The sequence below is a fragment of the Nesoenas mayeri genome, assembly GCF_963082525.1.
Source record: "Nesoenas mayeri genome assembly, contig: SCAFFOLD_146, whole genome shotgun sequence".
Lineage (NCBI taxonomy): Eukaryota > Metazoa > Chordata > Aves > Columbiformes > Columbidae > Nesoenas > Nesoenas mayeri.
In genome coordinates this window covers 12,057-36,474 of record NW_027660027.1, presented here as the reverse complement: position 1 = coordinate 36,474, position 24,418 = coordinate 12,057, and the positions used below count along the sequence as shown (strand labels likewise).

The window sequence follows — 24,418 nt, the reverse complement described above, 5'->3', positions numbered from 1 at the left end:
CACGGGGACATCGGGACACGGGGACACACGGACACGGGGACACACGGACACACGGGACACACGGACACACGGGGACACACGGGGACATCGGGACACGGGGACACACGGACACGGGGACACACGGACACGGGGACACACGGACACGCGGCCCAGGCCCCGCCGGCTGGCGCGGGGACAAGGACACGGGGACACTCGTGACACGGCGCGGGGGGGGGAGGTTGGGGGGGCGGGGACACGGGGACACACGCGCGTCCCCTCGCGCGGGAAAAGGGGGGGGGGGGAGGGGAGAGGATGGGGGGGGGCGGGGCGCCCTGCGGCACCTGGCGCGCGCCTTTTGCACGCGCGTTTTGCACACGCACCCCCCCCCCCCCACCCCCCCCCCCCGCCTTGCACGGCCCCTCATTAGCGCCTCGCGCTGCTAATTAGCGCTTGCACGGCCCTTGCACGCTCATCTGCAGCCCCATGAGCGCCTTGCACACTCACCCCCCCCTTGCACACTCACCCCCCCCTTGCACACTCATCTGCAGCGCCTTGCACGCCCCTGCGCATCTTGCACACTCCTTGCACTCCCAATTAGCACCTCGCAACCCTAATTAGCACCTCACAACCCTAATTAATTAGCACCTGCAGAGCCCCCTAGCACCTGCCCCCCCATTAGCACCTTGCACCCCCAATTAGCACCTCGCACGCCGCTTGCACCCCCGTCCATATCGTGCACCCCAATTAGCACCGTGCACCCCCAATTAGCACCGTGCACAAGCCCCCAGCATCTTGCACCCCCAATTAGCACCCCCAGGAGCACCTCGCACCCCAATTAACACAGTGCACCCCCAATTAACACAGTGCACCGTCATTAGCGCCTTGCACCCCCTTTACACACCCGATATCACTTTGCACCCCCCTGGCGGCTTCCTGCACCCCCAATTAGCACCTCGCACCCCTAATTAACACCGTGCACACCCCAATTAGCGCTTTACACACCCGCTATCACCGTGCACCCCCAATTAGCACTTTGCACAAGCCCCCAGCATCCTGCACCCCCCCCCAATTAACACAGTGCACCCCCAATTAACACCTCGCACCCCCATTTAGCACAGTGCACCCCCAATTAACACCTCGCACCCCTAATTAACACAATGCACCCCCAATTAGCTCCGTGCACCGTCATTAGCGCTTTACACACCCGCTAGCACTTTGCACCCCCCTTGCGGCATCCTGCACCCCCCAATTAGCACCTCGCACCCCAATTAACACAGTGCACCCCTAATTAACACAGTGCACCCCCAATTACCCCCTCACACCCCTAATTAACACAATGCACCCCCAATTAGCTCCGTGCACCGTCATTAGCGCTTTACACACCCGCTAGCACTTTGCACCCCCCTTGCGGCATCCTGCACCCCCAATTAGCACCATGCACCCCCAATTAACACAGTGCACCCCCAATTGCCCCCTCACACCCCTAATTAACACAATGCACCCCCAATTAGCTCCATACACCGTCATTAGCGCCTTGCACACCCGCTGTCACCTCGCACCCCCCTTGCGGCATCCTGCACCCCCAATTAGCACCGTGCACCCCAATTAGCACCCCCAGGAGCACCTTGCACCCCAATTAACACCGTGCACCCCCAATTAGCACAGTGCACCCCCAATTAGCACAGTGCACCGTCATTAGCGCTTTACACACCCGTTATCACTTTGCACCACCCCTTGCGGCATCCTGCACCCCCAATTAGCACGGCGCACCCCCAATTAGCACCGTGCACCCCCAATTAGCACCTCGCACCCTAATTAGCACCGTGCACCTCTAATTAGCACCGTGCACCCCTAATTAGCACGTGCACCGTCATTAGCGCTTTGCACACCCGCTAGCACTTTGCACCCCCCTTGCGGCATCCTGCACCCCCCCCCCATTAGCACGGCGCACCCCCAATTAGCACCGTGCACCCCCAATTAACACCTCGCACTCCTAATTAGCACCTCGCACCCCTAATTAGCACCTCGCACCCCCAATTAGCACCGCGCACCCCGCACGTACCCCCATGGCGGCGGCGGGGGCGGCCGAGCGGAGCCCGGGGCGCTGGGTCGGGGGTCCCGGGGGGTCCCGGGGGGTCCCGGGCGGCGGGGCCGGAGGGGCCGGGGGGGTCCCGGGGCGGTGGGTCGGGGGGTCCCGGTCCGGGGCTCCGGGGGGTGCGGGGGGTCCGGAGCGGAGCGGCCCCCGGCGGCTGCGAACCCGGGACTGGGGCGGGGGCCGCGGAGCCACCGGCGTCTGGGCTGGGGGGGGGAGCGTGGAGCGGCCAATCAGAGAGCGAGGAGAGACCCCCCCCCCCGCATCTCCCGGCGCCTTGGCCACGCCCCTTTTACTGCGGATCCGGCCGGGGGGGGGATGCGATGGGCCCCCCCCCCCCCTGCAATGCAGCGCAACCCCCCGCCCCAATTCACATCGCAACACACACACCGCCCCCCCCGCAATACAGCCCCCCCCCCAAATCTTCCCCGAACCCCGCAATGCGGTGCCCCCCCCCCCAATGTCACCTCCCCGAAAATGTGCCTCCCCCCCCCCCCCGCAATGCGGCCCCAAATCCGCCCCCCCCCCCCCGGTACCTCCAATGCACCACAGGCCCCCCCCTTACCCCCCCCTTACCCCCCCTTATCCCCCCCCTAAACTAGGCCTGGGGTCTCCCCCATATTATGCTGCAGCCCCTACCCCCCCAATTTGTGCCCCCCCCCCCCGCCCGGGTCTGGCTCCCACAACCCCCCCAAGCCCCCCCCAACTGCCCCCCATGCGCTGCTCCCCCCCCCCCCCTCAAGCCACGACCCCCCCCCCCCCAAATATAAAAGAGCCCACAAACTAATTACGCTCTGGTTAATTGGCTCGACCTCCCCCCCCCGCCCCGCTGCAGCATCCTCGCGCCCGTCGCCATGGGAACGCGGTTGCCGGCAGAGCGGTTGCCATGGCAACGGGGGCCCCTGGCAACCGGGAGATGGGGGAACGACGGGACCAGGGACCCCCCCCCCTCTCTAAATTAGGGACCCCCCCCGATTAATTAGGAGCTCCCTGTCTAATTAGGGATCCCCCCTTAATTAGGGACCCCCCATCCAAATGAGGGACACCCCCCCCCTCAATTAGGGACTCCCTGTCTAATTATGGCCCCCCCCGAATAGGACCCACTGTCCCAAATAGGGACCCCCCCATCCAATTAGGGCTCTCACAAAGTAATTAGACCCCCCCTCCAAATTGGGACTCCCCCACCCCCCCGTCCAAATTAGGAACCCGTCCTCATTAAGGCCTCCCATCCAAATTAGGGACATCACCCCAATTAGGGACCCCCCTCCAAATTCCCCCCCCCCCCCAATTAATCAGGGGCCCCCATCATAATTACAGACCCCCCCCTCCCTCCATTTAGCGACTCCCGCTCCCAATTAGCGCCACCCCGCAATTAATTAGCGACCCCCTCCGTTAATGACTCCGCTCTTCAAATTAGGGACACCCCCCCCTAATGACGCCCCCCCCCCAATTAGGGGTTATTTTGGGGGGGGTTTCCCCTCCAGCGCATCCGATGCCGCCGGTGTCCCCGGTGACGTCACGTCTGGTTGCCATGGCAACTATCGACTGGCGGGGGGGGGGCGGGTGACCTTGCGGGGTCCCTGGGCGGGGAGGGGAGGGGGGGAGGAGGGACCCAGGCGTCCGGGAGAGAGCCCCCCCCCCCTTCATTTGCATCTCATTTGCATCCCGCGCGCGCCCCCTGGCGGCTTCAGACCAGCGTAAAAGTTCCGGTGGGTTTATTATGGGGGGGGGGGGAGGGATGGGGTGACCCCCCCCCCCCCACCCCTCCCCCCCCATAGGGAGGGAACCGCCCCCCCCCCTTAAAAAAAAACACGCGAAAAAGGGAAAATTAACCTCAAAAAAAATTAATTATAATAATTATAACAACCGCCCCCCCCGCCCCCCCCCCAATGCTCCGTGTCTCCCCCCCCCGCTTTGGGGGGTCCCTCCTGTGTGCCCCCCCCACAGTATTTATTGGGGGGGGTCTCTGTCCCCCCTGTGATTTTGGGGGGGGTCATTATTCCCCCCCCCGTTATTTTGGGGGGGGGTCTTTGTCCCCCCCCGTTATTTCTGAGGGGGTCTTTGTCCCCCCCCGTTATTTCTGGGGGGTCTCCGCCCCCCCCGGGAAGGCACAGCGCAGTTTATTTTGGGGGGGTCCATTTTTGGGGTGGGGGGGGGGGCGTTGCTGAGTCCAAACGGGATATTCCTATTAATGGGGGAGGGGATATTTCGGGGGGGGGGGGGGGGGGGAGGCTCTTTATTTTGGGGGGGGTCCCTTTAATTTGGGGGCAGCCCCCCCCCCCCATTCCTGGCATACGCACGGCGTACAAAGCGGGGGGGTGGTTTTGGGGGGGGGGTCACTCCTGTTGCCTCCCCCTCCCCCCCCCCCCCTCGCCGCTTTGCGGCGGGGGGGGCGGCGCGGGGGGGTGGGGAGGGGGATGCGCCCCCCCCCGCCCCCCACCCCCCCCACCCCCCCCCCGCAGCGCTTGGATGCGGCGGCACTCGGGACAGACCCGCACGTGGGTGCAGGGGGGGGCGGTTGGGGGGCGGGGGGCGGGGCTCCCCCCACCCCCCCCATTTCCGGCCCCCCCCCCGCGCTGAGTTTGCCGTTGCTGAAGCGCATGTCCCGGCCCGGGGGGGGGCGGCGGCGGCGGCGCGCGCGGGGGGGGCGGCGCAGCGACACGGCCGCGCGCAGCTCGCGCAGCATCTCCGTGCACAGCGACAGCTGCGGGGGGGGCGGGGTCAGAGCCGGACGCCTGGGTCCCTCTGGGACACCCCCACTCCCTCCGAACGCCTGGGTCCCTCTGGGACAGCCCCAGTCCCCCTTAACCCCCCCCGGATGCCTGGGTCCCTCTGGGACACCCCCAGTCCACCCCGGATGCCTGGGTCCCTCTGGGACACCCCCAATCCCCTGAGTCCCTCTTTCCCCCTGACCCCCCCCTAACCAGTCCCGGACGCCTGGGTCCCTGCTGGGACACCCCCAGTCCCCCCAACGCCCCCCCATCCAGACCCGGACGCCTGGGTCCCTTCTGGGACACCCCCAGTCCCCCCGGACACCTGGGTCCCTCTGGGACACCCCCAGTACCCTGAACCCCCCCCGGACACCTGGGTCCCTTCTGGACACCCCCAATCCCCTTGAACCCCCATTTCCCACTAACTCCCCCCCGGACGCCTGGGTCCCTTCTGGATCACCCCCAGTCCACCCTGAGTCCCCCCGGACGCCTGGGTCCCTTTTGGGACATCCCCACTCCCCCCGAACGCCTGGGTCCCTCTGGGACACCCCAGTCCCCCTGAAACCCCCCCCCAGCCCCGGACGCCTGGGTCCCTCTGGGACACCCCCAATCCCCTGAGTCCCCATTTCCCCCCGATCCCACATCCAGCCCCGGACGCCTGGGTCCCTTCTGGACACCTCAGTACCCCTGACCCCCCCGCCTCCTCCCCACCCACCCCACCAACACCCCCACCCCCCGGACTCCTGGGTCCCTCCTGAACGCCCGGGTCCCTCCCGAACGCCTGGGTCCCCTGTGGACCTCCTGGGTCCCTCCCGGACTCCTGGGTCCCTCTGGACACCTGGGTCCCTCCTCCTCCCCACCCACCCACCAACACCCCTACCCCCCGGACTCCTGGGTCCCTCCCGGATGCCTGAGTCCCTCCCGGACTCCTGGGTCCCTCCCGAACGCCTGGGTCCCCCTCCTCCCACCCACCCCCCCAACACCCCCCACCCCCCGGACTCCTGGGTCCCTCCTGGACTCCTGGGTCCTCCCTCCTCCCCACCCACCCCACCAACACCCCTACCCCCCGGACTCCTGGGTCCCTCCCGAACGCCTGGGTCCCCCCTCCTCCCCACCCACCCCACCAACACCCCCGCCCCGGACTCCTGGGTCCCTCCCGAACGCCTGGGTCCCTCCCGGACGCCTGGGTCCCCCGGTGACCTCCTGGCTCTCCGCCGAGCGCCGCGTGGCCCAGACGAACTCCACGACGGCCACCAGGACGGCGACCACCAGCCCGCACACCAGCACCACGAAGATGCCGCCGATGTTCTCCATCCCCAACCCTATCGACATCGGATGGAACGTGGGGGGTCACCCACCACCCCCCCTCCCCCCCTCCCGCCTCCCGGACGCCTGGGTCCCTCCCGGCGGCACCTTTGGCGCGGCGATCCTCCTCCTTGGGGCAGTGTCCCCCCTCCCACCACTTCCTCTTGAGGATCTCCAGCCGGTTGTTCTCCTGCAGCTGCAGGATGGCCAAGGTGATCTCGTCCCGGAACGGCGACCCTGCGGCGGCGCCACCGTCACCGCGGGGGTCCCGGCGCCCCGACCCCCCCCCAGCGACCCCCCCGTACCCAGCGGCATCCCGATGCCGTAGCCCTTGGTGTCCAGCAGCCCCCCGATCTGCGTGAGGTTGCAGTTGTGGCGCCGGTGGTACTCGTTCATGGTGGACTCGAGCAGGAAGGCGTACTTGGAGTTGAGGACGCGCGCGACGCCCTCCTCCGTGCTCTTCACGAACACGCTGGGCTGCTTGGACTGCATGTAGTTCCACATGCGCTGGTAGGTCTGGTAGCGCGAGTTCTGGGGAGCAGGGCGGGGGGACACGGGAGTGGGGGCGGCGGCGTGGAGGTGGGGGGGGGGAGGGTGGGGGGGGTTGGTTGAGTTGGGTTGGGTTGGTTGAGTTGGGTTGAGTTGAGTTGGGTTGGGTTGGGTTGAGGTGGCCTGGGGTGGTTGGATCAACCCAGGTTGGGTTGGGTTGGGTTGGTTGAGTTGGGTCGTGTTGGCCTGGGTTGGGTTCGTTGAGTTGAGTTGCCCTGGGTTGGGTTGGTTGAGTTGGGTTGATTGGGTTGAGATTACTTGGGTTGGGTTGGTTGAGTTGGGTTGGGTTGAGTTGAGTTGGCTTGGGTTGGGCTGAGTTGGCCTGGGGTGGTTGGGTCAACCCAGGTTGAGTTGGGTTGGGTTGGTTGAGTTAGGTTGACCCATGTTGGGTTGAGTTGGGTTGGGTTGGTTGAGTTGACCCAGGTTGGGTTGGGTTGAGTTGACTCCAGTTGGGTTGGGTTGGGTTGGTTGGGTTGGGTTGACCCAGGTTGGGTTGAGTTGGGTTGGGTTGACCCACGTTGGGTTGACCCAGGTTGGGTTGGTTGGGTTGGTTGGGCTGGGTTGACCCAGGTTGGGTTGGTTGGGTTGAGTTCACCCACATTTCGTTGGGTTGGGTGGAGTTGACCCCAGTTGGGTTGACCCAGGTTGGGTTGGGTTGAGTTGACCCCAGTTGGGTTGAATTGATCCAGGTTGGGTTGCATTGACCCAGGCTGGGTTGGGTTGGGTTGACCCCAGTTGGGTTGGGTTGACCCCAGTTGGGTTGAGTTGACCCAGGTTGGGTTGGGTTGAGTTGAGCCCAGTTGGGTTGGGTTGGGTTGGTTGGGTTGGGTTGACCCCAGTTGGGTTGGGTTGGCCCAGGTTGGGTTGGGTTGGGTTGGGTTTGGTTGACCCAGGTTGGGTTGAATTGACCCAGGTTGGGTTGGGCTGAGTTGGTTGGGCTCGGTTGACCTAGGTTGGGTTGGGTTGACCCACGTTGGGTTGGGTTGAGTTGGTTGGGTTGGGTTGACCCACATTGGGTTGGGTTGGTTGATTGGGTTGACCCAGGTTGGTTGGGTTGAGTTGACCCACGTTGTGTTGTGTTGCTTGGCTTGGGTTGCCCCCAGCTCCATTGCGTTGTGTCGGTTGCTTGTGGGTCAGCACACCCCACACCTCCCCACCCCCCTCCCCATTTCCCCACCCCCCATACCCCCCCCACCCCCCCGCACCCCCCCACCTGAAGAAGGTCATGGTGGAGCCGGCGTGGATGGTCCCGTACTCGATGTTGGTCTGGGTCGGCCAAGTCATCGGCCGACTCCACCGGCACCTCCATGCGCTGCACCGTCAGGAACGCCGCCAGGTTGGCCGTGTAGGACGAGATGATGATGAGGGTGAACGCCCACCTACCCAAACACCCCATGGGCTGGTCAGGGGTGGGGGGGTCATCCAGATGTGGACCCCCCCACCCCACCCCGCCCCCCCCCGTCTCACCAGACGCCGCTGACGCAGCGCGTGGAGAGCGCGCGGGGCAGCACCTCGGAGCCCTGCTGCAGGAACCCGCCCACCGCAGCCACAGGCTGTCCCCAGCGTGAACTGGTTCTCCAGCAGGGGGCGCTGCTGCCCCCGCGCCCACGGGCTGGGCTGCGGGTGGTACCACTCGTAGGGGCTCAGCCTGGGGGGGTGGGGGGGGAATGGGGGACATGTGGTGTCAGCAGAACGCCGAGGGGACCTCCGAACCCATCGTGGACCCCTAAACCCATCATGGACCCATCATGGACCCCTGAACTCATCATGGACCCATCATGGACCCCTCAATGTCACCAGAACACCGAGGGGACCCCCAAACCCATCATGGACCCCTCAATGTCACCAGAACGCCAAAGGGACCCCTAAACCCATCATGGACCCATCATGGACCCCTAAACCCATCGTGGACCCCTAAACCCATCCATGGACCTCCGAACCCATCATGGACCCATCATGGACCCAACATGGACCCCTCAATGTCACCAGAACACCGAGGGGACCCCTGAACCCATCATGGACCCATCATGGACCCCTAAACCCATCATGGACCCCTGAACACATCATGGACCCCTCAATGCCACCAGAACGCCAAGGGGATCCCTAAACCCATCATGGACCCATCATGGACCCATCATGGACCCATCATGGACCCCTGAACCCATCATGGGCCCATCATGGACCCATCGTGGACCCCAAACCCCATCATGGACCCACCCCAGTGTCCCTGGAGCTCCCTCCAACCCCACCAGAGCCCCCCTGGGACCCCCCTGCACCCCCAAACTCCATCTTTGGGGTCCAGCAGCACCGGGGGTGCCCCCGGGGGGGCGGATTTTGGGGTCCCCCCCTCACCGCGCGGCCAAGAAGAGGACGCAGCTGACGGCCAAGTAGGCCAAGAGCATGAAGAACCAAACAGCCGGCGAGAACGGGTCCAGGAAGGAGAAATACCCGGGGCGGCGACCCTGGAATTGGGGGGACACGTCGGTCAGAGCCCCCCGGGACCTCCCCGGGGTCCCCCCCGGGTTTTGGGGACCCCCCTGGTACCATGTGGACGCGGTAGAGGATGCTGATCCCCAACGTCATGAAGGGTTTGGAGAAGTCGATGACCTTCTCGCGCTCGGCCGTGATGGTGAAGGCGGCCACGGCCAGGTCGGCTTTCTGGGGGAGGGGGGGGACACCCCGATATCCAGTGACCCCCCCGCAGGGCGCCCCGATGGCCCCCCGACACCCCCAAAGGTCACAGGGGGGGTTGGGTGATTCGGGAGAGGAGGGAAATGGGATAAATGGCCCCAAAAACAGACCGGGACGCCCCAAAATCCACCCCGGGATCCCCAAAATCCACCCCGGGACAACCCAGAACCCCCAAAAAACGTCTCAGGACCCCCCAAAACCCCCGAAATCCACCTCGGGACACCCCAAAATCCACCCTGGGACCCCCAAAATCCACCCCAGGAGACCCCAAAATCCACCTCGGGACCCCCCAAAACCCACCATGGGACCCCCAAAATCCACCCCAGGACACCCCAAAGTCCACCCTGGGACCCCCCAAAATCCATCCCGGGACACCTCAAAACCCACCCCAGGACACCCCAAAATCCACCCTGGGTGACTCCAAAACCCCCTATAAATCACCCCAACATCCCCCCATAGATTTCCCCAGGATACCCCAAAACCCCCATAACCCACCCCCGGACACCCCAAAACCCCCTATAAATCCCCCCATAGATTTCCCCAGGACCCCCCAAAACCCCCATAACCCACCCCAGGACACTTCCCCAGAACCCACCCCTGCCCACCATTCCCCTCCCAGACCCCCCAAAACCCCCCAGGACCCCCAAATCCTGGGCGCGTACCCGGTTGATGAGCTCGCCCACCATGCCGGTCCAGGAGCCGTTGGGCTCGGGCGCCCCGTACAGCCCATCCCCCACCAGGCGCAGCTGGAAGCGGAAGTTGAGCAGCGCGGCCAGTTCGGTCAGCATGTCCACGCAGAACCCCTCGTAGCGCTCCGGGGAGCCCCCCACGCGCATCACGTACGGGTTCTCCTGCGGGGACACGGGGGTCAGTGAGGGGGGTGCTGGGGACTCAATGGGACCCAACAGAACTCAAAAGAAACCAATAGAACCCAACAGAACTCAACGGAACTCAATGGAACCCAATGGAACTCAATGGAACTCAACGGAACCCAATGGAACCCAACGGAACCCAATGGAGGCCAAACGGGAACCCAATGGAACTCAACAGAACCCAATGGAACTCAACGGAACTCAATGGAACTCAATAGAACCCAATGGAACCCAACGGAACCCAATGGAGGCCAAACGGGAACCCAATGGAACTCAACAGAACCCAATGGAACTCAACGGAACTCAATGGAACTCAACGGAACCCAATGGAACCCAACGGAACTCAACGGGACCCAACGGAACTCAACGGAACCCAATGGAACCCAACGGAACTCAACTGAACTCAACGGAACCCAATGGAACCCAATGGAACCCAATGGAACTCAACGGAACCCAATGGAACCCAACGGGAACCAATGGGACCCAATGGAACTCAATGGAACCCAATGGGAACCCAACGGGACTCAACAGGAACCAACGGAACTCAATGGAACTCAACGAAACTCAATGGAACCCAATGGGACTCAAGAGGAACCAATGGGAACCAACGGAACTCAACGGAACCCAACGGGACCCAACGGGAACCAATGGAACCCAACAGAACCCAACGGGACCCAATGGGGATCTCAAGGACATGGTGATGGAGACCCCAATGGGGAAGGGCCATGTCCATGCAGAACCCCTCGTAGCGCTCCGGGGAGCCCCCCACGCGCATCACGTACGGGTTCTCCTGGGGGGACACGGGGGTCAGTGTAGGGACCCAACGGGAACCCAATGGGAACCAATGGGACCCAACGGAACCCAATAGAACTCAACGGAACTCAACGGAACTCAAGGGAACACAATGGAACTCAACGGAACTCAACAGAACCCAATGGAACCCAATGGAACTCAACGGAACTCAACAGAACCCAATGGAACCCAACGGGAACCAATGGAGACCAAACAGGAACGCAACGGAACTCAATGGAACCCAATGAAACCCAAGGGAACTCAACGGGACCCAATGGGACTCAACGAAACCCAACGGGACTCAACGGAACCCAATGGAACTCAACGGAACTCAATGGAACCCAATGGAACCCAACGGAACTCAATGGAACCCAACGGAACTCAATGGAACTCAACGGAACCCAACGGGAACCCAATGGAACTCAACAGAACCCAACGGGAACCAATGGGACTCAACGGGAACTCAATGGAACCCAACGGAACTCAACGGGAACCAATGGAGACCCAACAGGAACCAATGAAGACCCAGCGGGAACCCAATGGAACTCAACAGAACCCAACGGGAACCAATGGGACTCAACGGAACCCAACGGGAACCAATGGGACTCAACGGGATCTCAACGGAACCCAACGGAACTCAACGGGAACCAATGGGACTCAACGGGAACTCAATGGAACCCAACGGAACTCAACGGGAACCAATGGAGACCCAACAGGAACCAATGAAGACCCAACGGGAACCCAATGGAACTCAACAGAACCCAACGGGAACCAATGGGACTCAACGGAACCCAACGGGAACCAATGGGACTCAACGGAACCCAACGGGAACCAATGGGACTCAACGGGATCTCAACGGAACCCAACGGAACTCAACGGGAACCAATGGAGACCCAACGGGAACTCAATAGGGCCCAATGGTGACGCCCCCATGGTGACTTCCATGGTGACCCCCATGGTGACCCCCCCCCTTCCCCCATGGTGAACCCCCCCCATGGTGCCCCCCTCATGGTGACCCCCCATGGTGACCCTCCCCCCATGGTGCCCCCCGCCATGGTGCCACCCCCCATGGTGACCCCCCCCATGGTGACATGGTGACCCCCCTCTTCCCCCATGGTGACCCCCCCATGGTGACCCCCCAATGGTGCCCCCCCTCATGGTGACCCCCCCCAATGGTGACACCCCCCCCCCCCATTGGTGCCCCCCCCCCATGGTGCCCCCCCCACCAGGATGGTGGTGACGACGAGGGTCCGGTTGGCCAGGCTGGCCGAGGCGTTGAAGGCCAAGGTGGTGGCGTCCATGGCCAGAGTGCGGTTGGAGAACCACACGCCCACCTGGGGGGACACGTGGGGCAGCCGTGGGGCAGCCGTGGGGCAGCTATGGGGCGCTATGGGGCAGTTATGGGGTGCTATGGGGCAGCCATGGGGCAGAGAGCGAGTGCAATGGGGAGGATGCCATGCAGGGCACAGATGGTTCGGGCTTTGGGGCAGTTATGGGGCAGATGTGGGTCATTTTTGGGGCAGCTATGGGGCAGCTATGGAGTGCTATGGGGCAGCTATGGGGCAGCCGTGAGGCAGCTGTGGGGTGCTATGGGGCAGCCATGGGGCAGAGCGCGGGTGCAATGGGTGGACGCCATGCAGGGCACAGATGGTTTGGGATTTGGGGCAGTTATGGGGCAGCTATGGGGCAGCTATGGGGCAGCTATGGGGCAGCTGTAGGGCAGCTATGGGGCAGAGGGCGAGTGCAATGGGGGGACGCCATGCAGGGCACAGATGGTTTGGGATTTGGGGCAGTTTCGGGGCAGATGTGGGTCGTTTTGGGGGGCAATGTGGGTCATTTTGGGGGATCTATGGGGCAGCTATGGGGCGCTATGGGGCGCACCTGCCGGCTGCCGTCCCGTCCCGCCTCCAGCACGCTCAGGCTGTAGTTGGTTCGCTGCCCTTTGCTGTTGAATTCCACGCGCCCCGTCAGCCCCTCGTACTCCACCTGGGGACCCCAAACCTGAGCACCCCAAAAACGGGGGGGGGGAGGGCCCCCAGGGGGGGTCTTGGGGTCCCCCCAGGAGGGTCTTGGGGACGCCCAGGGGGGGTTTTGGGGTCCCCGAGGGGGGTCTTGGGGTCCCCGGGGAGGGGGGGTTGAGGTCCCCAGGGGGGTTTTGGGGTCCCCAAGGCGGGTTTTGGGGTCCCCGGGGGGGGTTTTGGGGTCCCAGGTGGGTTTTGGGGTCCCATGCAGGTTTGGGGTCCCTGGGTCAGATTTTGGGGTCCCAGGGGGTTTTGGGGTCCCAGGTGGGTTATGGGGTCCATGAAGGTTTGGGGTCCCGGGTGGGTTTGGGGTCCCCGGGTCAGGTTTTGGGGTCCCAGGTGGGTTATGGGGTCCCATGGAGGTTTGGGGTCCCCAGGTCATATTTTGGGGTCCTGGATGGGTTTTGGGCTCCTGGGCGGGTTTTGGGGTCCCCAGGTCAGACTTTGGGGTCCCAGGTGTGTTATGGGGTCCCATGCAGGTTTGGGATGCTCAGGGGAGTATTTGGGGTCCCGGGTGGGTTTTGGGGTCCCCGGGTCAGATTTTGGGGTCCCCATGCAGGTTTTGGGGTCCCCATGTCGGGTTTTGGGGTCTCACCATGCGCAGGTAGTTCATGAGGCTGGTGCCGTGGGGCCAGATGCCGGGGGTCCCGCAGCCCAGGGGGCGCCCGCCCCCCACGTCCTGGCTGCGGTTCAGCTCGCGCACCGCGCCCACCACCACGTGCAGCGCGTCGAACAGCAGCGCGGCCGACAGCTGTGGACACACGGACGGACGGACAGACGGACAGCGTCACCCCCACGGGGCCGGGGGCGCCCCAAGGGGTCGTTGGGTTGACCCCAAAGATCGTTGAGTTGCCCCCAAGATGGTTGAGTTGACTCAAAGGGTCGTTGGGTTGACCCAAAGGGTCTTTGGGTTGACCCCAAAGATCGTTGGGTTGACCCAAAAGATCGTTGGGTTGACCCAAAGGGTCGTTGGGTTGACCCCCAAGGCCGTTGAGTTGACCCAAAGATGGTTGGATTGACCCAAAGATCGTTGGGTTGACCCAAAGGGTCGTTGGGTTGACCCCAAAGATCATTGAGTTCACCCCAAAGGGTCGTTGGGTTGACCCCAAAGATCGTTGAGTTGACCCAAAGCAGGGTTGAGTTGACCCAAAGGGTCGTTGGGTTGACCCCCAAGACCGTTGAGTTGACCCAAGACCATTGAGTTTGGGAACAAGACCATTGAGTTGCCCCCAAGATTGTTGGGTTGACCCAAAGGGTCGGTGAGTTGACCCAAGATCATTGAGTTCTCCCCAAGACCATTGGGTTCCCCCCAAGACCATTGAGTTCCCCCCAAGATCGTTGACTTGCCCCCAAGATCGTTGGGTTGACCCGAAGGGTCGTTGAGTTGCCCCAAGATCGTTGAGTTGACCCAAAAGATCGTTGGGTTGACTCCAAAGATCGTTGGGTTGACCCAAGATCGTTGAGTTGACCCAAAGGGTCGTTGAGTTGACCCAAGATCATTGAGTTCCCCCCAAGACCATTGAGTTCCCCCAAGATCATTGAGTTGCCCCCAAGATCGTTGGGTTGACCCAAGGGGTTGTTGGGTTGACCCCAAAGATTGTTGGGTTGACCCAAAGGGTCATTGACTTGACCTAAGACCATTGAGTTCCCCCCAAGATCGTTGGGTTGACCCCAAAGATCGTTGAGTTGACCCAAAGGATCGTTGGGTTGACCCAAAGATCATTGGGTTGACCCCCAAGATCGTTGGGTTGACCCAAGACCGTTGGCTTGGGGAACAAGACCATTGAGTTGCCCCCAAGATCAACGAGTTGACCCAAAGGACTGTTGGGTTGACCCAAAGGGTGATTGGGTTGACCCCAAAGATCGTTGAGTTGACCCAAAGGGTCATTGGGTTCCCCCCAAGATCATTGAGTTGACCCAAGACCATTGAGTTGGGGAACAAGACCACTGGGTTGCCCCCAAGATCATTGGGTTCCCCCCAAGATCGAGTTACCCCCAAGACCCCCCAGTTCCCCCCAAGACCCCCTCAATTCCCCCCAAGACCATTGAGTTCCCTCCAAGATCATTGAGTTCCCTCCAAGATCCCCCAATTCCCCCCAAGATCGTTGAGTTCCCCCCAAGATCATTGAGTTCCCCCCAAGACCCTCCAATTCCCCCCAATTCCCCCCAAGATCGTTGGGTTCCTTGAAGCTTTTGCCCCCCCTGTTGGCTTCCCATTGGGTTTCTGGGCCCCCCCCGGGGTCTGTGGGTCCCCCCCCGTTTTGGGGTCCCCCCCCTCACCGCGGGGCCGGGGTAGGGGCCGCGCTCGCAGCTCTCGCGCCACGACATGTTGAGGCTGCGCACGAACTCGGGGTAGAAGCGATGGCTGGTGTTGAACATGGAGAAGCCCAGCACCGAGCGGGGGGGCGTCGCCCCCCAGGCGCAGCAGCGGGAAGTCCTGGGGGGCACAGGGGGGTCAATGGGGGGCAATGGGGGGCAATGGGGGGCAATGGGGTCAATGGGAGTCAATGGGGGTCAATGGGGTCAATGGGGGTCAATGGGGGTCAATGAGGGTCAATGGGGGTCAGTGGGGGTCAGTGGGGTCAATGGGGGTCAATGGGGGTCAATGGGGTCAATGGGGGTCAATAGGTGTCAATGGGGGTCAATGGGGTCAATGGGGGTCAATGGGGGTCAACAGGAGTCAATGGGGGTCAACGGGAGTCAATGGGGGTCAACGGGGGTCAACGGGGGTCAATGAGAGTCAACGGGGTCAACGGGGGTCAATGGGAGTCAATGGGGGTCAACGGGGGTCAACGGGGTCAATGGGAGTCAACAGGGGTCAATGGGAGTCAACGGGGTCAACGGGGGTCAATGGGGGTCAACGGGGGTCAACGGGGGTCAACGGGGTCAATGGGGTCAATGGGGTCAGTGGAGTCAATGGGTCAGTGGGGTCAGTGGGTCAGCGGGTCAGCACTCACCATGGTGGTCAGGATGTACTTGTAGAAGGCCGAGGTCATGCCCAGCTCAGTGGCCTGGGGGGGGAAACAGGGGGGTCTGCCCCATAGCGGCCCTGCCCCACAGCGTGTCCCTCTGCCTCATAGCGGCCCTGCCCCACAGCGTGTTCCTCTGCCCCACAGCATGTCCCTCTGCCCCATGGCAATCTCCCCATGATGTCCTGCCCCACGTGGTAAGACCCCCAAGCCCCCAGCCCCCCAACCCCCAGCCCCACATCCCCCAGCCCCCCAAGTCCCCAGTACCCCAAACCCCCAAACCCCCAGCCCCCAGCCCCCCAACTCCCCACCCCCCAAGCCCCCAGCCCCACAGCCCCCCAAGCCCCCAAACCCACAACCCCGGCCCCTCAAGTCCCCCAGCCCCACATCCTCCAAACCCTATGAGGCAAGACCCCCAAGTCCCCAGATCCCCAAGTCCCCAGCCCCCCAAGCCCCCAGCCCCATGGGGCACGACCCCCAAGTCCCCCAGCCCCACAACCCTCAGTCCCCACACCCCCCAGCCCCACATCCCCCAGCCCCCCAAGACCCCAGCCCCCCAAGTTCCCCAGTCCCACATCCCCCAAAGACCCCAGCCCTATGGGGCAAGACCCCCAAGTGCCCCCCCCCCCCAAGTCCCCAGACCCCCAACCCCCAGCCCCACATCCCCCAAGGCCTATGAGACAAGACCCCCCAAGTCCCCAGATCCCCAAGTCCCCAGCCCCCCAAGCCCCCAGCCCCACATCCCCCAGCCCCATATCCCCCAGGTCCCCAAGTCCCCAGTGCCCCTAGTGCCCCCAAACCCCAGCCCCCCAACTGCCAGCCCCCCAAGCCCACAGCCCCCCAAACCCCCAGCCCCACATCCCCCACTCCCCCAAACCCCCAACCCCCCAACTCCCCAGCCCCACACCCCCCAGCCCCACACCCCCCAGCCCCCCATCCCCACCCTGCTGAGCACCAGCCCCACACCCACCTTGCTGAGCACCATCCGCGCCACCGAGGCGTTGGCGTCGATGACGATGACGGGGACCTTGTCGTCGCGGATCTCCTTGAGCAGGGGGGTGGGGTCCTGAGCCCCCTCCAGCACCCGCACGGACAGCGTGTCCCGCGAGATCAGGAACCCCCGCACCAGCTCCTCCAGCCGCACCAGGCCTGGGGGCAATGGGGACAATGGGGGCGATGGGGACATTGGGGGCAATGGGATCAATGGGGGCAATGGGGGCAATGGGGGCGATGGGGACATTGGGGGCAATGGGGGCGATGGGGGCGATGGGGGCAATGGGGACATTGGGGGCAATGGGGGCAATGGGGACAATGGGGTCAATGGGGTCAATGGGGGTAATGGGGACATTGGGGGCAATGGGGGCAATGGGGACAATGGGGGCGATGGGGGCATTGGGGGCAATGGGGGCGATGGGGGCAATGGGGACAATGGGGTCAATGGGGTCAATGGGGGTAATGGGGACATTGGGGGCAATGGGGGCAATGGGGACAATGGGGGCGATGGGGACATTGGGGACATTGGGGGCGATGGGGGCGATGGGGGCAATGGGGGCAATGGGGACATTGGGGGCAATGGGGGCGATGGGGGCAATGGGGGCAATGGGGACATTGGGGGCAATGGGGGCAATGGGGACATTGGGGACAATGGGGTCAATGGGGTCAATGGGGGTAATGGGGACATTGGGGGCAATGGGGGCAATGGGGACAATGGGGTCAATGGGGTCAATGGGGGTAATGGGGACATTGGGGGCAATGGGGGCAATGGGGACATTGGGGGCAATGGGGGCGATGGGGGCAATGGGGACAATGGGGTCAATGGGGTCAATGGGGGTAATGGGGACATTGAGGGCAATGGGGGCAATGGGGACAATGGGGACAATGGGGGCGATGGGGGCAATGGGGGCAATGGGGGCAATGGGGGCAATGGGGGCAATGGGGGCAATGGGGGTGGTGGGGACATTGGGGGCGATGGGGGCGATGGGGGCAATGGGGGTAATGGGGGCAATGGGGGTAATGGGGGTAATGGGGACATTGGGGGCGATGGGGGCGATGGGGGCAATGGGGACAATGGGGGCAATGGGGGTAATGGGGACATTGGGGGCGATGGGGGCAATGGGGGTGATGGGGGCGATGGGGACAATGGGGGCAATTGACCCCCAATATCCCCCCCATGACCCCCTATAACCCCCATGTAATCCCCCCAATAACCCCCCCAATAACCCCCCAATGATCCCCAATGACCCCCCATAGCCCCCATGTAACCCCCCCAATACCCCCCACAATAACCCCAACACCCCCCCAATGACCCCCCAATGTTCCCCCCATATCCCCCACACACCTCCCCCAATAACCCCCAATAGCCCCCCCAATGACCCTCTCAGACCCCCCCAACCCTCCCCCAGACCCCCCCAATGCCCCCCCCCCCCCCCTCGGGGCGTGCGCAGATGAGGGAGGCGGGGGGGCTGTGCAGGCTGCGCAGGAGCCCCCAATAACCCCCAATGACCCCCAATGACCCCCAATACCCCCCCAATAACCCCCAATGACCCTCAATGACCCCCCATAACCCCCTATAACCCCCAATAACCCCAATAACCCCCCCATGACCCCCAATACCGCCCCCATAACCCCCCCAATGACCCCCCATATCCCCCCATACCTCCCCCAATGACCCCCCAATAACCCCCAATGACCCCCAATACCCCCCCAATAACCCCCAATGACCCTCAATGGCCCCCAATACCCCCCCCAATAACCCCCCCCATGACCCCCAATACCCGCCCATAAACCCCCCAATGACCCCCAATACCCCCCCAATAATTCCCCATTGACCCCCAATACCCCCCCAATGACCCCAATAACCCCCCCAATACCCCCCAATGCCCCCCCATAACCCCCATGTAATCCCCCAAAGCCCCTCCCAGACCCCCCCAATGACCCCCCCATATCCCCCACTACCCCCCAATACCTCCCTGAATGACCCCCAATGATCCCCAATACCTCCCCATGATCCCCAATAAGCCCCCAATGACCCCCAATGAGCCCCCAATACCCCCCCATATCCCCCTATAACCCCCCCATACCTCCCCCAATGACCCCCAACGAGCCCCCCAATGACCCCCAATACCCCCCATACCTCCCCCAATGAGCCCCCCATGACCCCCCCATGACCCCCCATGACCCCCAATACCCCCCCAATAACTCCCCCATACCTCCCCCAATGACCCTCAATAGCCCCCCCATACCCCCCATATCCCCCTATAACTTCCCCATACCTCCCCCAATGACCCCCCATAACCCCCCCAGACCTCCCTCAATGATCCCAAATAAGCCCCAATGACCCCCAATGACCCCCCAATGACCCCCAATACCCCCCCATACCCACCCAATACCCCCCCAATGACCCCCCATAACCCCCATGTAACCCCCCCAAAGCCCCCCCCAGACCCCCCCATGACCCCCCCCCATACACTCAGGCCTGGCGCAGATGAGGGAGGCGGGGGGGCTGTGCAGGCTGCGCAGGAGCCCCCCCACGGCGCGGCTCACGTCCTCGTTGCTGGGGAACAGGCTGAGGGCGGCGAAGCGCAGCAGGGGGGGGCGGGGGGCGTCCTCAGGGCCCACCTTGATGTGCGGGATCTGGGGGTCACAGGGGTCAGGGGGGTCATGGGGGTCATGGGGGTCAGGGGGGGGCGGGGGGCGTCCTCGGGGCCCACCTTGATGTGCGGGATCTGAGGGTCACAGGGGTCAGGGGGGTCATGGGGGTCATGGGGGTCAGGGGGGGGCGGGGGGCATCCTCGGGGCCCACCTTGATGTGCGGGATCTGGGGGTCACGGGGTCACAGGGGTCAGGGGGGTCATGGGGGTCAGGGGGGCCAGGGGGGTCAATGGGAGTCAATGGGAGTCAATGAGAGTCAACAGGGTCAATAGGGGTCAATGGGGGTCAACAGGAGTCAGTGGGGATCAACGGGGGTCAATGGGGGTCAATGGGGGTCAATGGGCGTCAACAGGAGTCAATGGGAGTCAATGGGGGTCAACGGGGGTAAACGAGGGTCAATGGGGGTCAATGGGGTCAACAGGAGTCAATGGGAGTCAATGGGGGTCAATGGGGGTCAACGGGGGTCAACGGGGGTCAATGGGGGACAACGGGTGTCAATGGGAATCAATGGGGTCAATGGAGGCCAATGGGGGTCAATGAGAGTCAATGGGGGTCAATGGGGGTCAATGGGGGGTCATGGGGTCAGGGGGATTAGGGGGGTCATGGGGGTCGGGGGGGTCATGGGGGGTCAGGGGGGTCATGGGGGGTCAGGGGGTCCCAGAGGGTTTGGGATCCCCGGGGTCCCTGTTTTGGGGTCCCAGGGGGTTCAGGGGGTCTGGGGGTTCAGAGGGTCCCAGGGGTTCAGGGGTTCCCAGGGGGTTCAGGGGGTCTAGGGGGGGTCCCAGGGGGTTTGGGGGTCCCAGATTTGGGGTCCCAGGGGGTTCAGGAGTTCCCAGGGGGTTCAGGGGGTTTTTGGGGTTCCCAGGGGGTCTGGGGGTTCCCAGGGGGTTCAGGGGTCCCCGGGGTGTTTTGGGGGGTCCCCGGTCCCCAATTTGGGGTCCCTGACCTCCTTGTCCCCGCAGATGTTGCTGACGGTGGCGGCGGCGGCCGGGCTGGCGGCCGGACCCAGCACGGACAGCACCCCCCGCGGCAGGATCTGGCACACTGCAACCAGTACGGACCAGTTCAAACCAGTACAGACCAGTACGGACCAGTATGGACCAGTACAGACCAGTACGGACCAGACAGCACCCCCCGCGGCAGGATCTGGCACACTGCAACCAGTACGGACCAGTTCAAACCAGTACAGACCAGTATGGACCAGTACAGACCAGTACGGACCAGTACAGACCAGACAGCACCCCCCGCGGCAGGATCTGGCACATTGGAACCAGTACGGACCAGTATGGACCAGTACAGACCAGTTCAAACCAGTACAGACCAGTGACCCCCCAGTGCCCCCCCCCAATTCATCCCAGTCCATCCCAGTTCATCCCAGTTCATCCCAGTTCATCCCAATCCATCCCAGTTCATCCCAGTTCATCCCAGTGCCCCAGGACAGTCTCGTATTGGCTGTCCTGCTGCAGCCACCAGTATAACCAGTACAAACCAGTATCCCATTATAACCAGTACACCCAGTATAACCAGTATAACCAGTATAACTCACTGATGGCCGTGGTCTCGTACTGGCTGTCCCCCCCCAACTCGAACACCTCCACCCCAGTATAACCAGTATAACCAGTATAACTCACTGATGGCCGTGGTCTCGTACTGGCTGTCCCCCCCCAACTCGAACACCTCCACCCCAGTATAACCAGTATAACCAGTATAACTCACTGATGGCCGTGGTCTCGTACTGGCTGTCCCCCCCCAACTCGAACACCTCCACCCCAGTATAACCAGTATAACCAGTATAACTCACTGATGGCCGTGGTCTCGTACTGGCTGTCCGTACTGGCTGTCCCCCCCCAACTCGAACACCCCCACCCCAGTATAACCAGTATAACCAGTATAACTCACTGATGGCCGTGGTCTCGTACTGGCTGTCCCCCCCCAACTCGAACACCTCCACCTCCAGGCGGGGCCGGGGACTCGAACCCAGGGCCCCCAGGAGCCCGTTCAGCTGCTCCCGCGCCAGCGCCAGCGCCAGCCGCTGCCCCCCCCCGCACGGGCCGCCCTCGTCCAGGATGGCGGCTAGGGGGGGAAGTGACGTCAGTGACACCCCCCGCAACCCCCCATAACCCCTCATATCCCCCCATGTCCCCATGTCCCCCCCATATCCCCCATGATCCCCCCAGCCCCCATGTCGCCCCATATCCCCTCATGTCCCCCCATGTCCCGCCATGACCCCCCATGTCCCCATGTCCCCCCATATACCCCTATATCCCCCCATGTCCCCCCCATATCCCTCCATATCCCCCTATGTCCCCCCATATCCCCCCATGTCCCCCCCCATATACCCCCATATCCCCTCATGTCCCCCCCATATCTCCCCATGTCCCCATATCCCCCAATATCCCCTCATGTCCCCCCATATCCCCGTGTCCCCCCTGTCCCCCCATGTCCCCATGTCCCCCCTGTCCCCCCATATCCCCATGTCCCCCCATATCCCCCCATGTGCCCCCATATCCCCCCCATATCCCCCTGTGTCCCCATATCCCCCCATGACCCCCCATGTCCTCCCCATATCCCCCCATGTCTCCCCCATATCCCCCCTGTCCCCATGTCCCCCCATATCCCCCCATGTCCCTCCATATCCCCCCGTGTCCCCCCCATATTCCCCCATGTCCCTCCATATCCCCCCGTGTCCCCCCCATATTCCCCCATGTCCCCCCATGTCCCCCCCGTCCCCATATCCCCCCATGTCCCCATATCCCCCCCATATCCCCCCACACCCCCCCATGTCCCCATGTCCCCATGTCCCCCCATATCCCCCCATGTCCCCCCCCATGTCCCCATATCCCCCCCATATCCCCCCATTGTCCCCATATCCCCCCGTGACCCGCCATGTCCCCCCCTGTCCCCCACTGTCCCGATATCCCCCCATTTCCCCCCATGTCCCCATGTCCCTGTCCCCCTGTCCCCCTGTCCCCCCATATCCCCATGTCATGTCCCCCTGTCCCCCCATGTCCCCATGTCCCCATATCCCCATATCCCCCCATGACCCCCCATGTCCCCCCATGTCCCCTCACCCATGCGCAGTGGGGAGGGTCCCGACCGCTCCCGGGGGGGCGACCCCCCCCCCCCACCAGCAGCAGCAGCAGCAGCAGCAGCAGCGCGGGGGCCGGCGGCATCGCCCCCCCAGCATGGGGACACGGCGGCTGGGGACAATGAGGGACCCCAAAACCCCCCTGAGCCCCCCTGACCCCCCCATCGCCCCCCCAGCATGGGGACACGGCGGCTGGGGACAATGAGGGACCCCAAAACCCCCCTGAGCCCCCTGACCCCCCATCGCCCCCCAGCATGGGGACACGGCGGCTGGGGACAATGAGGGACCCCAAAACCCCCCTGAGCCCCCCCTGACCCCCCCATCGCCCCCCCAGCATGGGGACACGGCGGCTGGGGACAGCGAGGGACCCCAAAACCCCCCTGAGCCCCCCTGACCCCCCCATCGCCCCCCCAGCATGGGGACACGGCGGCTGGGGACAATGAGGGGACCCCTGAACCCCCAAACCCCCCATCGCCCCCCCAGCATGGGGACACGGCGGCTGGGGACAGCGAGGGACCCCAAAACCCCCCTGAGCCCCCCTGACCCCCCCATCGCCCCCCAGCATGGGGACACGGCGGCTGGGGACAGCGAGGGACCCCAAAACCCCCCTGAGCCCCCCTGACCCCCCCATCGCCCCCCAGCATGGGGACACGGCGGCTGGGGACAGCGAGGGACCCCAAAACCCTCCTGAGCCCCCCTGACCCCCTCCTGTACCCCCCAACCACCCCGGGACCCCCCAAACCCCCCTGGGACCCCCCCGAACCCCTCTGTACCCCCCCCCAATTCCCCAAACCCCCCCTGAGCCCCCTGAACCCCCCTATAACCCCTAAACCCCCCCGGGACCCCCAAACCCCTCCTGGGGGTCCCAGGGGTGTCCCGTGGGCCCTAATGGGGGTCTCGGGGTCCCAGGGGTCCCGGGCGGTCCTGGGGGGGGTCTCGGGGTCCCGGGGGGAGATTTCGGGGTCCCGGAGGGTCCTGGGGGGGTTTCGGGGTCCTTGAGGGTGGGTCTCGGGGTCCCAGGATTTTCTGGGGGGGGGTCCCGGGGTCCCGGGAGGTCCTGGGGAGGTCCCGAGGGTCCTAATGGGGGTCTCGGGGTCCCAGGGGTCCCGGGGGGGTTGAGGGGGGTCTCGGGGTCCCGGGGGGGGTCTGGGGGTCCCGGGGGAGATTTTGGGGGTCCAAGGGGGTCCCAGGGGGGGTCCCGAGGGTCCTAATGGGGGTCTCGGGGTCCCAGGGGTCCCGGGGGGGTCCTGGGGGGGGTTTCGGGGTCCCGGGGGGGTTTGGGGGGGGGGGGGTCCCGGCCCGGGGGGAGCCCCGCCCCCCCCCCCCCATGGCCATGGCTGCGGCCGCCCCGGGAACCGTTGCCGGGGCAACGGGATTCGGCTCCTGCGGCTGCTGCCGTTGCCGGGCAACGGGGGGGGGGGGAGCGGGGGGACACGGGGGGCCCCTCCCCCACCCCCCCGCCTTTCCCCTCCCCCCGCCAGGGACCCCCAAAACCCCTCCCCCCACCCCCCCCAAATCTGGGACCCCCCCAAAGATTGGGGGGGGGGACGGGGGGACAGACGGACGGACGCGGGGGGGGAGGGACGGAAGGACGGACGGACGGACGGAGGCACCGGAACCGGGGGATGGGGGGGGGGGGGGGGGGGGGGGGTACCGGGGGGTGGGGGAGGGGGAAATGGGGCCGGTACCGGGAGCGGG

General features: G+C 64.2%; 1 protein-coding gene across 1 annotated transcript; it reads right to left on the bottom strand.

Moving 5' to 3' along the window:
* Window positions 1-1,454: 1,454 nt before the first annotated feature.
* LOC308052375 (glutamate receptor ionotropic, kainate 5-like) lies at window positions 1,455-22,707 on the bottom strand (the record flags this gene model as incomplete). Its single annotated transcript, XM_080364455.1, is given in 24 exon segments — window positions 1,455-1,462; window positions 4,521-4,626; window positions 4,629-4,775; window positions 5,983-6,104; window positions 6,196-6,324; window positions 6,393-6,618; window positions 7,855-7,905; window positions 7,907-8,015; window positions 8,104-8,184; window positions 8,186-8,284; window positions 8,989-9,098; window positions 9,181-9,294; window positions 9,990-10,178; window positions 12,218-12,325; window positions 12,873-12,977; window positions 13,608-13,763; window positions 15,293-15,418; window positions 15,420-15,449; window positions 15,970-16,023; window positions 16,952-17,130; window positions 19,449-19,614; window positions 20,579-20,676; window positions 21,532-21,705; window positions 22,704-22,707. Coding segments are annotated over 24 exon segments (2,691 nt in total).
* Window positions 22,708-24,418: the final 1,711 nt, after the last annotated feature.